The 14,492-nt window shown below is 43.8% G+C and overlaps 1 protein-coding gene across 1 annotated transcript in view; it reads left to right on the plus strand.

Moving 5' to 3' along the window:
- The window catches only part of PAPPA (pappalysin 1), a 183,625-nt gene that overhangs the window by 47,504 nt on the left and 121,629 nt on the right, over positions 1-14,492 (plus strand). Inside the window, exons 3-4 of the mRNA XM_050908005.1 lie at positions 5,613-5,758; positions 10,276-10,569. Of these exons, the coding sequence (XP_050763962.1) occupies positions 5,613-5,758; positions 10,276-10,569 (440 nt within the window). The remainder of the gene's footprint in view (positions 1-5,612; positions 5,759-10,275; positions 10,570-14,492) is intronic.

Below are 14,492 nucleotides of genomic sequence, written 5' to 3' on the forward strand. Positions count from 1 at the left end.
GGGAGGGGCCACGGGGGTGGCTCCTGTCAGAAGCTGCTAGAAGTTTCCCTGGCTCCAAGTTGGACCTGTCGCTGGCCACGGCCAAGCCCATCAGCGATGGTGGTAGCACCTCTGGGATAGCATATTTAAGAAGGGGAAAGACTGCTAAAAAAGCTGGCAGTGGAGAGAGGAGTGGGATGTGAGAGAAACAACCATGCAGGCACCAAGGTCAGTGGGGAAGGAGAGGGAGGAGATTCCCCCGCAGCCCGTGGTGAGAGGGCAGGCTGTTCCCCTGAGCCCATGGAGGTGAATGGCGGAGCAGAGATTCCCCTGCAGCCCGTGGAGGACCCCAGGCCGGAGCAGGTGGCTGGGCCCGGAGAAGGCCGTGGCTCTGTGGGAGAGCCCACGCTGGAGCAGTTTGCGGAGCACTGCAGTGTGTGGAAAGGACTTGAGTTGGAGAAACTCATGGAGGGCTGACCCCCATGGGAGGGACCCCACGCTGGAGCAGGGGAAGAGTGTGAGGATCCCTCCCCCCGAGGAGGAAGGAGCGGCAGAGACAACGCGGGACGAACTGACCGCAGCCCCCATTCCCTGTCCCCTTGTGCCGCTGGTGGGGAGGAGGTAGAGGAGTCAGGAGCAGAGCTGAGCCCGGGCAGAAGGGAGGGGCAGGGAAGGTGTGTTTTTAAGAGATGGTTCTATTTCTCATTATTCTACTCTAATTTGATTGGTAACAAATTAAATTGGTTTATTTTTCCCCCAAATCAAGTCTGTTTTGCCTGTGACCATAAGCGGTGAGTGATCCCTCCCTGTCCTTGTCTCAACCCCCGAGCTTTTCTGCTGTGTTTTCTCCTCCCCGTCCCGCCGGGGGGAGGCGTGGGCGAGCGGCTGCGCGGGGCTGTGTGGCCGCCTGGGCCTAAACCACGACAACACCGCACCCTAGAACCGTGGGCCCCCCATGTTGCTTGAACAAACGGGACTGACAGTTGGTGAGTGCCCGTCCACATACCAACTGCTGTGGTCTTTGCTGCTCTAATGAGTTAGTGTCAAGCCAGGGGCCAAGATCAGAGCTGGAGGGACAAAGGGAACACCACTGAGATGTATCAGCCACACCACATTGGGAGCCACACCTGGATCTGTCACAGGCTGCTGGCAAGTGTTGCCAGGGCTGTCCAGAAAAGCTTTCTCTTTGTCTGCTAAACTGTATACCATGGTTTAAGCTGGTCTGACAGCTCTTTTGAGAGCACCAAATGAAAGCAGAAACAAGGAGTCTTGGGAAGGAGAGTGATGTACTAGGTCCCTATGATTCCAGCTGATTTACTCTGTCCTGCCGTATGCTGAACCCCTTAGGTAAAGGATAGGACATTTTATGTCAAGAAATAAAATGGAGACTTTTCGAGGCTGACTTCCCAATTCAGAAGATGCTGGTGGTTTTGGTTTTGTGGTTTTGGGGTTTTTTTTAATGATGAAATGCAGTGCCTTTTATTCTTAACAAACTCATCAGACAGTTGGAGACCATACTCCATAGTGAGCAGATAGCAAAGTTCCTACTCTGTGTTTGGGTGGGGTCTTGCAAATAATCCCTTAAGTACCCTGTTTGTTTTCTTGCTGTAAAGTGACACTTGTCTTTGAAGGAAAAAACAAAACAAAGTCAAATAGAAAATAACTCAGAGGAAACAGTACAAAACATTTCCTAACAATAAGGGCTGAAAGGCTCCGTGTTCCTTGCAAAAACAACCACGAGTGCAGGAGGCTGCACCCCAGCCACATTAGGGAAACATGGGAAAGCCACTCTCTGACCTGGAAGAAAATGCGGGAGGAAGAGTTTCCAACCCAGTTACAAAACTGCTCAACTCTAGTCACCAAGGCCAGATTTAATATGATTAGACCTGATACCAACCGAGTTGAAAAGCCATTGCCAAATGTGTTTGTAGCTAAGCGGCAGAGATTTGTGGCTGGATTTGGCTTTGGAGCTGAGGGCCAGCAGAAGGGAGCTCCTCGCCGTGGCCCCCGCGGGCGCGTGGGGCTGCTGGCTGGGGGCTTCATCTCGCCGCCCGGGGACGAGTCCTGCTGCGGTGAAGCCACAGCCCAAACGAACAGGAAAGGGGCTTGACAGATGAGACAGGCACGGGGATAATGGCTCGTGTGACTGATGGGGCAGGCTGCGTGGCGGGTAGGGCAGTCGTGAGACACTGCTGGATGAGCTAAAGACTCCATTAGACTGAAACTGGAGCACTGTATGGGTTACGTATTAGTGATTGAGGTCTGGGGCTTACTGGATAAGGGTGAGCTGCTGTACAGTATGGTTTCAGAGGGTTATTTACACTGCAGTAGAGGAAAAAAGCAAACTGAAGCTGTGCATTGGACAAATAAGTCGATGAAAAGATCTGGGTGGGAATGTGCACAGTGCCTGATATGATTTGGTGTCCCAAATGGCCTTAAACAGCCCATAGAATTTCTATGTCTAAAACAGATTCCAGCAAAGGAGACCTTTTATGATGCACTAATAGGCTCATTAGGCTTTCTTGAGCAAGGCACATTCACAGCATCGTATGTTTTTTCCATTACAGGAATTACACATGTTTTGTTGTGCTTTGGGTTTTGTTTTGTTTTCCACATAGACTTGCCCTGACAGTTTCCCCCATTCAGGTTTATATTGGAGGTACCATCTCGAGCCAGTGAATTTTATGAAATATGTTGCTGGCACTCACGGAGATGCATAAGGAAATATTCTAATGACAGTTGGAAAGGCTTTGATCCCTTTCCAAGACTGCACTCATGTCTTTGAAATGCGAGTTTGGCAGTGCTGGAGAGGCTGGGCTCTTTGGCTCTCTTTGGCACGAGCCCATGTGACAAACATTATGTCCTCTATCAGGGGACCCACATAACCTTGAGAAGTGTAAGCAATGCTCACAGATTGCATTGGGTCAGATAGTCTGGGCTGATAACAAAGCAGCCGCGGCAGCAGGGGGGAGTCAGCCTAGTCCAACGCAATAACTGAAAACTATTTTGACCTGGTAACTGTTGGGTCTGCTGCCTGCGGCTACGTCGTTGGACATGAACTGCAAAAGTAGTTAATTTATGCCTCCTTGAGTGTAGGAATGTGGTGATGATGGATAGGGATGGGAGGTTATTAGAAACATGGGGAGGAAGGAGAGGATGGAATTCCAGCTCGTGTTTTTATCTCTTACACACATGCACGCACGCCGGTTCCTTTGCATACGTACCCTTAGCTGTCTTGCATGTGTGCACAATCCAAACCCTTGCTTACACACTCACACCTCTGTTCACGCACGCACATGCAGGCACATGTTCACACAAGGGATTTGCCTGAGCTAAATGCTTGAGCACGTTTACGTGCTGGGGGTTGCCGACTGCTTTTACAAAGGGGTTTGCATTTACTTCCTCCCAAGCACAATCTGTTTATGCCTACTCCTGTGCAGACCCTTTGCTAAAAATCCTCTTGGCATTCTGTTCTTACACCGTTTGATCCTTGAGGTCCCTTCCAACCTGGTATTGTGTGATTCTATGATTCTGCTCATTCGCAGACTTTCGTTGGCTAGCAGAGAAGTAGTGGTCAGAGAAATACTATAAAACCAAGTCCAATTGACTTAGTACGGTGGATTTACGTAAGACATGAGTTCAGTCTCGGTGATGCACTGACATCACTGGCCAATTAGTTAAATGCTGTCTGCTCTGGATGTTGTCTGCAGTAATAATCCATGTACAAAACAGCCCTAGATGTTGAAGCATATAGCCTGTATGCAAGTGAGAGCGATTGTGGCCATGCACTGAGGATATAAATGGGGATTGGACTGTGTAAACAATAAGCAAAGAGACAGCTGAGAATAAAGAAATATTAGTTTAGATTATTTGAAACCATAAGAGAAGAGCGAGGATAAAAATGGTAATCTCAGGAGAGGGGTTGGATTATAGTTACTCCTACAGGGATTTGCATAGGCCATAAAACGTCTGCATCCAGAGTCAACAACCGCAGTCTCAATACAGACAGTGGGCCTTTCCTTCCCACTGTGATACAAAACACACAAACGTTTTTCTACTTAGAGGTACTCAATGCTTCTGTTTCTGTCTTTTTCTCTCTTGCACAAAGTATCACATCACTCCCACATTCTCTCTTACACTTTTGCTCACTGTCTTTTACTGATGCTGCCATACATGCAGACATACACATCGTCCCCTTCACGTGCACACATCCTCTGTCACATATTCCCTGGATGCGCTTACACTTTCATTTGGAGATGCGCATTAGCTCTCATATGTAATTTCAAACTATTGCTCCTGGACACGTGTAAGTATGAGCCCATGTTTGGAAAAGATGTTTTCAAAGGCACAAAGAAGATCCTGGAAACAGATTACGCACAGCCTCAGAACATTGTGCAGATACATGCAGAACAAGCTTGAGGAGCTAAGGGGAAGATCTGTGTATTTTCCATAGATGTGTTGGGAACAGTGGAGAGATGAGAAATGTGTAAAGGGTCACAGTGCTGACCTGTCCTTCAGGATGTCATCCACATTTGATCGGAAGATAAACACTGTATGGAATGGAAACATACCCTTCCACTGGTGTCCCCAAAGAGCACGTCTTCCTCCATGAGTCAGCGAGGGCCTGGGGACACCCAGCCATGAGCTATTTTGGAGGCAATGACTTCAGCGAGTGGCAGGGGAAGCTATTGTGGAAATATGAATGTGTTTTCCATTGGGGAGTCCTCCAGGGAAGGACAGAAAGATCTTGGTGCGGAGCCAACTACCCTATTTTTTTCTTCACCCTTCTGGGAACGAAAGCCTTGCAAAGTATGCAAGGAACCCTGCTTACTGAACGTGAGTGCGTTTGGTTTGTGAGAGCTGCATGAGCCCTATACACACCCATACATACACGGAAAGGGAGACTTCAGGAAGGAGGAATCAACCTGCTCAAGACCATCATGGTGTCCTTTCCTTACAAGCTAGTCAACCATGCTTGACTCAGTGTGACCTCTCTCTCTGTTGTTTCCACCTGCCAAGCAAAGATAGTGCAACTTATCCATGTTTTAGATCTTATGTTAGCATGACACTTCATTGTCAAAAGACAATGTGAGCTAGAAACAGAAAACCAATGGGTTTACTCTTACACTTCACTTTCTCCAGCTTTACTCTGAGTTAGAGCATCACAGTGCCACTGAAAGCAGTGTGGCAGCATGGTACACACTTCAGCAAGTAGCTCCTGTATTCCTGTATGTGAAACTTGTTATTGTGAAGGAAAATTAGAGGTAACAATAACAAACAGCTTAGAAGAAATGTGCAAGGTAACTGCTGATATAAAAAGATTTACTGACCATAATACGTGGTTAATTACATTCATAATAAATAGATTCCTATACTTATCTTAGGAATGTGGACAGCTTTATGTATTTACCTTGGATTTTGTGGCCTTAGTTAATCAATGGCCTGAAGTCCGTAGATGAGATTCACTACATGAATGCAAAGTAATTGAAGTTTGGGAGTGGGTTATTAAAATATTTCAGGTGGCTGATATGCAGGATATTATAAGATCTTTGCCTGGATTGCAGCACTTCTTCAATACTTTGTTGCTTTTTGTGTCACCTTTAGAAAAAAAAAACGCTTTTCTTTTTCTACAGAGCATACTTAGATGTCAATGAACTAAAGAACATACTCAAACTGGATGGATCCACACACCTCAACATCTTCTTTGCCAATTCCTCTGAGGAAGAGCTGGCTGGAGTGGCAACTTGGCCCTGGGACAAGGAAGCCTTGATGCATCTAGGTGAGTGATAAAGATGTTTCTTCTTTGTAAAGCATTCTTTTGAGGCGCTAAGAAGGAAAGACAAATATGCATTAAGCTCTGTTCTGATTTCTTATCATTCCTCTAATATATAGTCAGGGGAAAAAAAGTATTTCACGATTCCCAGATACTGGCTCACAACCAGGAAAATATTAGGTTATAAACCCAAAGCATATTATGGTATTTGTAGATGATGTCAAGCTGAAAGTATTTCACCTTTTAAGTGAAGCTACTTTACAGGGCATTCACTCCATGGGAGCACTTTGCGAAGAAGATTGGGGGGGATAGGTGCGGGGATGCTAGACAGAAGTGAATTTTTAACCTTAGCCTGTTACGTTCTGATCCTTAGTTCATTACTTAGTAAGTGTTCAATTAACTTTCCTCACAGACTATAGTTGAATTTTGTTGCTATTTTTCTCTACAAATGTGCAAAAGAGCAAACTGCTGAGAGATTGTATTTCTAATGTTCATTTGAGTGGAACTGGAAAGAGTTCACTACCCTGCAGATTGCCCTGCAGTGTTTCATAACTAGGTTGCTGAGTATGGCTGCTGGAACCCAGGGATCCAGACAAAGCTGTGCAACCTCCCAAATGACTCATTGCCCTGACACCTGCAGCGCCACTGGACTTGTGTTCCTTGCAAAATGTCAGATGAACCTCAAAAGGTTCAGAAGGCACCGACTGAGTCTGTACGTACTTCTCTTAACTGCACAAACCTCCTTCGGGCTGCAAACCTGACCTGGTCATATTATAAGAGCAGGGATTCTCACAAGTTTTCCAGATATTTCTCCAGCTTGTCCAGACCTTCCTAGGCTGGAAGTGAAGTCTAGTTTTAGCAAAGTTCAGTCTCTGTGAAGGGTTGTTTCAGCTAGTTTTTGTATTACCCAACCCCACGTTGAGCAAAACAAAAAAAACATGGCAAATGTAAACCTAGACAAGGAGAGCAAAATACGGTGTTTAATATTCTAAAGAATACTATGAGAGCTGAACTACAACTCGAGCCATCAGTCAGGGAGGCTTTTCCATGTTGAAAAATATATTACCTCAAGACCTAGATGTTAACATCTCTTTATAGTCATCTGTCTCCATAGCTGAGAGAGGCTCCGTGGTCAGACCAAGCAGTTGGAGCTGGCTGCCCTACTTCAGTTAGTAAACGTTTTATTACAACATTCAGCTCTGCAGCTGCTCTGGAAGAAGTGTGAGCAAACTTCCCTTCCCAAGGACCAGCACTGACACACATCCAGTCTCCTGCCGAGCTGGAAGTGAAGCCACTTCCACTCTAACTTGCCTCCAGCCCCATCTCCATGGGCTCCTGCTGGGAGCACCCAAAACAGAAGATGCTGTAAATGCCTGCCAGTGAGCGTTCCCCATGACAACATCTTCTGGCAAAAACAAAAATAGATATTAACCCCAGCCTCGACCAGCACCCATGCTGATGTGATTTCTATCACTTTGTAGTACCACAACCCCCTACTCCTGCACTAGCCCCACAGTAACTCTATTTGCTTCTGATTGTGCAACAGCGTGGATTGCTGGTGGGAAACATTAGCCCTAATGCCACTGCTGGAGTGAAATAAGGCTGCAATATAGCTGATCATTCCCTAAATGAGTATTTTCACAGCTTCCCTTGGTGTTGCCATGGGAGGGAGCAGAGAACAAGGGGAGAGTTCCAGAGCGCCAAGAAGAACCTTCTGCAAGAGGGCTGGGGCTCGCCCAAAGCCCTGATGAGTTCTTCTGTCACTTCGTTAAGCTAATTGTCAACATCATGCCTGAGCAAAACAATTTAAATTCAGCTCCTACAGTGTATTGACAGAATTCATTGACCAAAAAAAGATCTCACGAGAAAAAAAGAAATTAGCCAACAGTTTAAAGTTGACTTGCAGTGGAAAAAAATAAAAATAAATAAATAATGGTCATAATTTCCTGTCATAATAGCCCTCCCAGACCTGTGCTTGGTCTGTAAGAATTCATCTTTAATCTTTTTTACTCTCTTCTATAAATCCAATATGTACTTAATAAAAAATATGAAATATGTCCTGTGGTGCAGATCTAAAGGCTGGGATAGAGATTGTCTGGGTGAGGGAGTTTATCTTTTCTGTAAAACTGCAATTGATTTAGATCCTTGACAGCTGTGAAAAATATAAATTTTCAACAAAGGCAAAAAGAAAATCTCCCTCTCCAGCTGCCTCAGGGCTGTCCAATGCCAGAACCATTTACCCAGCCTTTATGTTGAAGGCACGTCACCAATACTCCTACCATTGGAAAACAAACTCAGGAATTATCTTTGGGAAAGAGACCCCCACAAAATGTACCAGGGTACTGTCTGGGTGTAAATGGCTCCACTTGGGTAGAGACCAAGCACCGGAGGAATTGGAGCATGTATTGTATAAAGGGGGAGAGAGGGATACAAAGAACATGGGGATTGCAGTGGCTGTGTACTGGTAGGTCTGTACACAATTAATTGGGATTTTGGAGAACTAGTGTAAGGAACAGTTCAGTGCTGTGAAAAGGATGTGCAGATGCTACATGTGGCATAATAGGCATGATGTTGCAGTGTGATTGATTTTATTCTGTATTTAAATTTTCAGTTTTTTTTTTTTTAATACTATATATGTATTTGTACATGCCCTTGTGACTCCACTGTGTGTGCGTAGTCACACATGCCCATGCACAAAGGGAAAGTCTTTTCTCTATTGCTATTTATGCATGTGTCCTTGCTGGACATCCAAAGTGGTCCTTCCTCTCTCTTCAGCACTGAGAAAATTTCAGCTGGAATACTGTATTGTGTTTGGACACTGTACTTGGAGGAAAACGTGAGACAACTGGGAAAACCAAAGGAGAACAACAGTCAGGGAGGTCTAGAAAAAAGATTGAGCTACAAGGAAAGGTTGAATGGATTACAGTTATTCAGACTGAAGGAAAAGAGCCTAAAGTGGGGATGATGACAATCTCATAAAAGCTGATGAAAGGGGAGGAGAATCTTCTGTTCTTCATATCCGTGTGAGGCAGGACTTGAAGTCATGAACTTAAATTGCCAAAAAATCAATTCAGATTAGATGTGAGTTAAATCCTTGCAGCTGTAAGGATACCGAGTGCTGAAATTGATTGCTGGGGCAGTCATGTCATCAGAGATTGTAAAGAGATGTTAGGCCAATATGTGTGAGGGATAGTATAGACCTAATTGGTCCTGCATTGTTTGAGAGTGGAATTTAGATAACTTCTTAAGATCTTCTTGGTCTTATTTCCTTCTATAATTACATGGTTATTGCAACCAAGTCTCAAGGCAGATGAGAAGGAAGAGTCTATGGTGCGTCAGAACCTGGTGATCTCATCTTCCCTGCGCTACAGTCACTGATAAAGTTCCTCCTGCCAAAACCTTTTCTCTCATTGTCACTAAATTATTAGTGTACCATATCCAAGGTTTATTCTCCCACTATAACTTTTACAAAGCAGTCTCCTGTTCTCAGGGTAGGCAGTATACACAAACAGTTTTAAATAAAAGGCTTGGAAAAGTTGAGGTCAACAAGCTAAATAAAGAAAATATGAAGCATATCATAAATCCAAAGGTACATCTAGCTGAGCTAAAAATATAATTCTTATGATTAATTCAACATACTGTAAAGCCTCACTAATTTACCATTTGCTTATCTACACATTCCATAATTCATACAACAGAAAAATCACCGTTGGTTTTCTTTGCGCACATTTAACAACCATGCAGTTCTTTTAGAATTATCACATTCCAGGATTTCATATTTTTTGACACATTAGACTTATGCATATTCATTAGTGGACTGTGTAGTTCAGATCAAACTAGGCTTGTCTGAGTATATGAACAGAGTGTGTTTCTGACAGTTACTTCAAAGCTGTCTATATGATCAGAGTACACCCTGCAAAAACTGTTCCAGCCTTGGGTGTATTCTGTTTTCTTTGTCCAGCTATTAGTTTGCAAATATTGATGCAACCTACTGCAATTTTTAGGGCGTTTCAGAAGTTAATAGACTTCTATTATATCTTTACCCTGTGGAATAATATACAGAGTGCTCCAGGTATGTTTTGTTTGACTCTTTGTATCAAATACATTGCTTACACTTATCTGGGCAGAATCATTCTCTTTAAGCACATTAAATTATTTGAAATTGCATAGTATGAAGTAATTGCATGTAGGATTTTTCTCTAAGTTAACAAACCAACCAAATTGAGCACATTCAGTTGAAAGACCAATTGTCACTGTGGTTTTGGTTTAGGACGTTGAGCTTTGTCCTATCATTCCTCATCCTTAAAGCCTCAGATTAAGGGTGAGATTAAACCTTGCTGTGCAGTTTCTCTGAGCAGACAATGTGCCTGATTGTGCAAAAAGCAGTCTATGCTGTAGAGGATCCGATGAACTGCCAGTGGATCTGACCTTAGGATTGTCTTCCTTTCCCTTTCTCTTGCTGTTCTGAGGAAGACAAGGCAAACTATTAGAAGTTTAGAAGCTATTCTCTTTTCCCCTTGCAGGTGGCATTGTGCTGAATCCCTCCTTCTATGGAATCCCTGGCCACACGCACACAATGATCCATGAAATTGGGCACAGCCTGGGGCTCTATCACGTCTTCCGGGGAATCTCAGAGATCCTCTCCTGCAGTGATCCGTGCATGGAAACTGAGCCCTCCTTCGAGACTGGGGACCTCTGCAGTGACACCAACCCTGCTCCTAAGCACAAACTGTGTGGGGATCCTGGACCTGGCAATGACACGTGCGGTTTTCACAGTTTCCTAAACACGCCGTTCAGTAACTTCATGAGCTATGCAGGTACTTGGGTTTCCTCGGTTTGCTGTTGCTGTCTGTGATTGGGCAAAAACAAAGAATAGCAGTATTACCTCTGTTTTCTACAGTCCATTTCATGCGGGGCTTTATGCTGACATGTGTGTCCATTGGTCTAGGACCAGGCTTGATGAGGGATCAAACTTGATGGCCTCAGGAATGCTGTCCAGTTCTTCTGTCCTTTTTTCCCAGTTTTCCCCAACTTTACATAGTTTCATGTGAAGACCAGGCAGAAGGTTTGGGGGAGGGAAGAAATGAGATAAGCATTAAAAAAACAGCTTCTAAAGGCTCTACAGCAAATTTGACACCCTGTTTCCCTAGGATCTGGATGCCTGATCTATGAGGTCTTCTTTAAAAAACCCCAAATTCAGAGATTGTTGCTCATGCCTCCAGGTGTCCATTCAAATACCATGTTTATTGTTTGATTTGGAGTCACCGTGGTTCAGCTGGAATCACTCACATCTGAGTTTTGTCATTAGAGTGTGAATACTGGGATAATACCTGGATCAGGATTGCTCTTCTGGTCAAAGGCTACCAGTGGGCTGTGCTGGTTTGTGCTGGGAGTGCAACTACGAAGGCTCCATATCAGTGCGGTAAAACCACCCCTCCAAGAGGAATAAGCTGCTTAAGCAAAAGCCTTATTTTGTAGTTATAACTCTGCAGGCTTGCGTAGGCACAGCTGGGTCGCTCAGGGGTCTGGTTCGTGGCACTCCTACCAACAGAGCGTAACGCAAAGAGGGCATGAGCTCCTGTGACCCTTGCCCATCGGATGAGGGTGGAGTGGGGTCCTTGCTGCACCCCTGGAAGTTCAAGGGGAGTTGAAGGATCCTCTGTTATTTCCCAGAAAGAACAGAGGATACCTTGGCTTATATATCCCCTTATTTTGGGTCACAGGGTCTAGCCGTGATGAAGGTCTGTGACATTGAGCTGACAGCATCAACAACATTTTAAAGGTGATCAGTATACTTATAGCCACTGAAGGGCACCTTTATACTCCATGCGAAAACACAGATTGCCCACTCAAAGGGTCATAGGAGTGCTTATTCTGTAATAAAACTGTAGAGAAGCAAAGTGCTTAATGTCATCTGGGGCACAGATTGAAATGATTTATAACGGAAGTGCTTTTATACCCTTCATTGCACTAGCTAAAAGTGATGCTTAGTTTTCTCTTTATTTTTCTCTTTGTTTACAGCGTGTTTTCAGGGACAAGCATACATGCACTGAGTCAGCTCCTCAACATGTTGTGCACTTTTGTGCATGCAGTAGGGCAGAAAGTATTATTGCCTGATACAGCCTCCTGGTAACATCACACAGATAAGTCAGTGCCGCTTCAGATGACAATATCCCTCCACCAAATCTGCTTGTGTGTATGTCACAAGGGGTGGAGCATGCCTGTTTCAAAACGCTGAGGTCTCTTCTTCCAAAGAGAACTTGCCTTGCCAATTCTCTCGAGAGATGAGACAGAGAGGCAGACCACAGAGATACCTATCTGCTATAGGGAGCTAAAGATGTGCTGGTGTTCTGAGCAGAAACTTTTTTTTTTTCCCTTGAAAAATGAAGTGAAGCGACATGATAGGCATCTCTAGAGCTCACGCATGAATCTGTTTGCTTTTCTGTTGTTGCCAGTGGAATAAAAATGTATCAGGATATCACATTGCTGTAGAAATACCTTTGAAACATCTAGGTTGAGGTCATGCAGCTCTAAACATTTCCTTTCTTTCCTTTCTGTTTTGCTGCTTGTATACAGCCTGATCATATTGTGTTTGTCTGTCTCTGTCTAACATCCATCTGTCCAGTTACCCCCAGCTCTGTAGCAAAGGACTGACTTGCAGGGTAACTTTTCTTTCCCTGAAATAACAAGTTGCAATGTCCAGAGGATTGAGAAGTGTGAGAAATTGGACTTGTAAATTATTTTTAGAAGTCCAAATAGCTGTGATGTTCCTGAATAAAAAGATAAGTTAGTCTATTAGACCACTCTCCATGAAATCAGGAGGAATTCTGCCTCTGTATTCTGTTGGAATAATCATCCCAGCAAAGTCTCTTGAATTTCTCTAATTATTACTTCATCTGAGGATCATGAACCTTTCTTGATATCGAGTGATCAAGTGAAATACCTTTCTCCCTCGCCTCTCCTCCCTTCCCCTCCCCCAGGACACAGCCTGTGCTGATGTTTAAACAGATTGAGAATGCAGGTCATCTTTCTCCTGTGCCATTGTCTTACTGCTTTGTCCTATATATATTTTATTGTTCCTTTATGATGGCTATTAAGGGCCTTTCTCTCCTTCTGTGCTTCCGTGAAGAATATTTATGGCTTTTACAGCATGCTCAGGGATAGACCATAGATAATTATTGAGGAAATCCAGAGATATCATATTAAAGCAGCTTTTTGCATACCCACAGGGATTTGTGGGTATTTTTAAGCTGGTGGTGTCTGTCTATCTGCTGTTCATGTTTGATGAGAGGAGGTTCACTGCTCAGTGGAATTAGGAGAGATGCAGGAGAACATGTGAACTGACGTGTCCTTACTGTGGTAGGACCACGTTTGGGGCTGTAGTTTGAGCAGGATCCCAACCGAAGCTGTCTCCTTTTGCTTGCATCTCTGGGAAGATGTGGTAAGGTTTTAAATCAGCCAGCAAATTCACACTTCTCTCTAGAACAAATTCATATTTTTTTGTTCCTCTTGAGTTCCACAGGGCACAGACTCGAACACATCAGAGCATCTAGTAACGCTATTACAATATTGAACTGCCAACTTACACGCACGCAAGCAACTCTGAACAGCCTTTGGTGACCTGCATCTTCCCAGAAAAATGTATTACTTGACCTGTGCAAAACTGTCATTGTTGTTTGTATTGCAGCAGCGTGCAGAGGTCCCATCTGGGACTGAGCTTTACTGGGCTAGGAACTCTGCAGGCACATGTGAAGAAACACTCTGTGTTTTCAAGAGCTTTTCATCTGATGGGAAGAGTACCAGAAAAATGGTTAAAATGCTAGCATCAAGTTCTTCAGCATAGCTTTTCTGGGTGACTTTGCACAACGTATTTATTCCTTCTGTGATCTGCACAATAGAGAAATAGTAATTTTCTGCTTCTCTGGGGCATTCTAGTTGTAAAGTTGTATGGTGTTCAGAGGGCACTATATGTGTTCTTGTTGGCAAATCATGTTTGGGGAAAACAGATGAAATGAGAAATGGATATTTATGGGAAATTATCCAGCAAAGTTATTTCTCCATTTTGAATGAAAAAGAAATTTGAAATATCAAAAATGTTTATGAAAAGTTCAGAAAGGAGTTAGAATCATAATGGTAATGGCGGAGATTTTTAATAGAAATAAAGTTATTTTACTGCACCAAAAATTTACATTTTTAATCAGTATTTGTAATGATTTTTTAAAAAATTGATCTTTCAGAACATTTTTATGTGTTCATTAGAAAATTTAAGAACTTATGTATTTTTAAAATTCTGTATTCTTTTAATCTAAGAAATCTGTCATAGTCTGTTGCACACAGTTTGCATGAATCTCAGTCAATGCTTTATCCTAACGCTAGCCATCCTTTGCCCTTTTACCCTCTCTCAGAGATACTCTTTTAGACAGGAAATTCTTTTAAGCCCAGAGATCCCACTGGTAGCCCCAATTCTGACCAGAAGATGCTGCACTGAGGCTTTCTGTTTCTTCACCTCCGTGTGTCTCTGTCTCATCTAGGGATGATCTCTAGGTGCTTCATATGTATCCTGGACCAGAGGGCGGGAATGTTTATTGATTTATTTTTTCCTTTTTAACTTTTGTTTCCTTTCACCTGCCTCCACAAGTGATGACTGCACTAATTTGTTCACAGGCCATTAACTTTTGAGTGGCGTGAGAACCCATCCCATCCCTTGCAAGAAGCTGCCATTCACCAGGTCGTAATTCTC

This window comes from Gymnogyps californianus, chromosome 18 (genome assembly GCF_018139145.2).
Source record: "Gymnogyps californianus isolate 813 chromosome 18, ASM1813914v2, whole genome shotgun sequence".
NCBI lineage: Eukaryota > Metazoa > Chordata > Aves > Accipitriformes > Cathartidae > Gymnogyps > Gymnogyps californianus.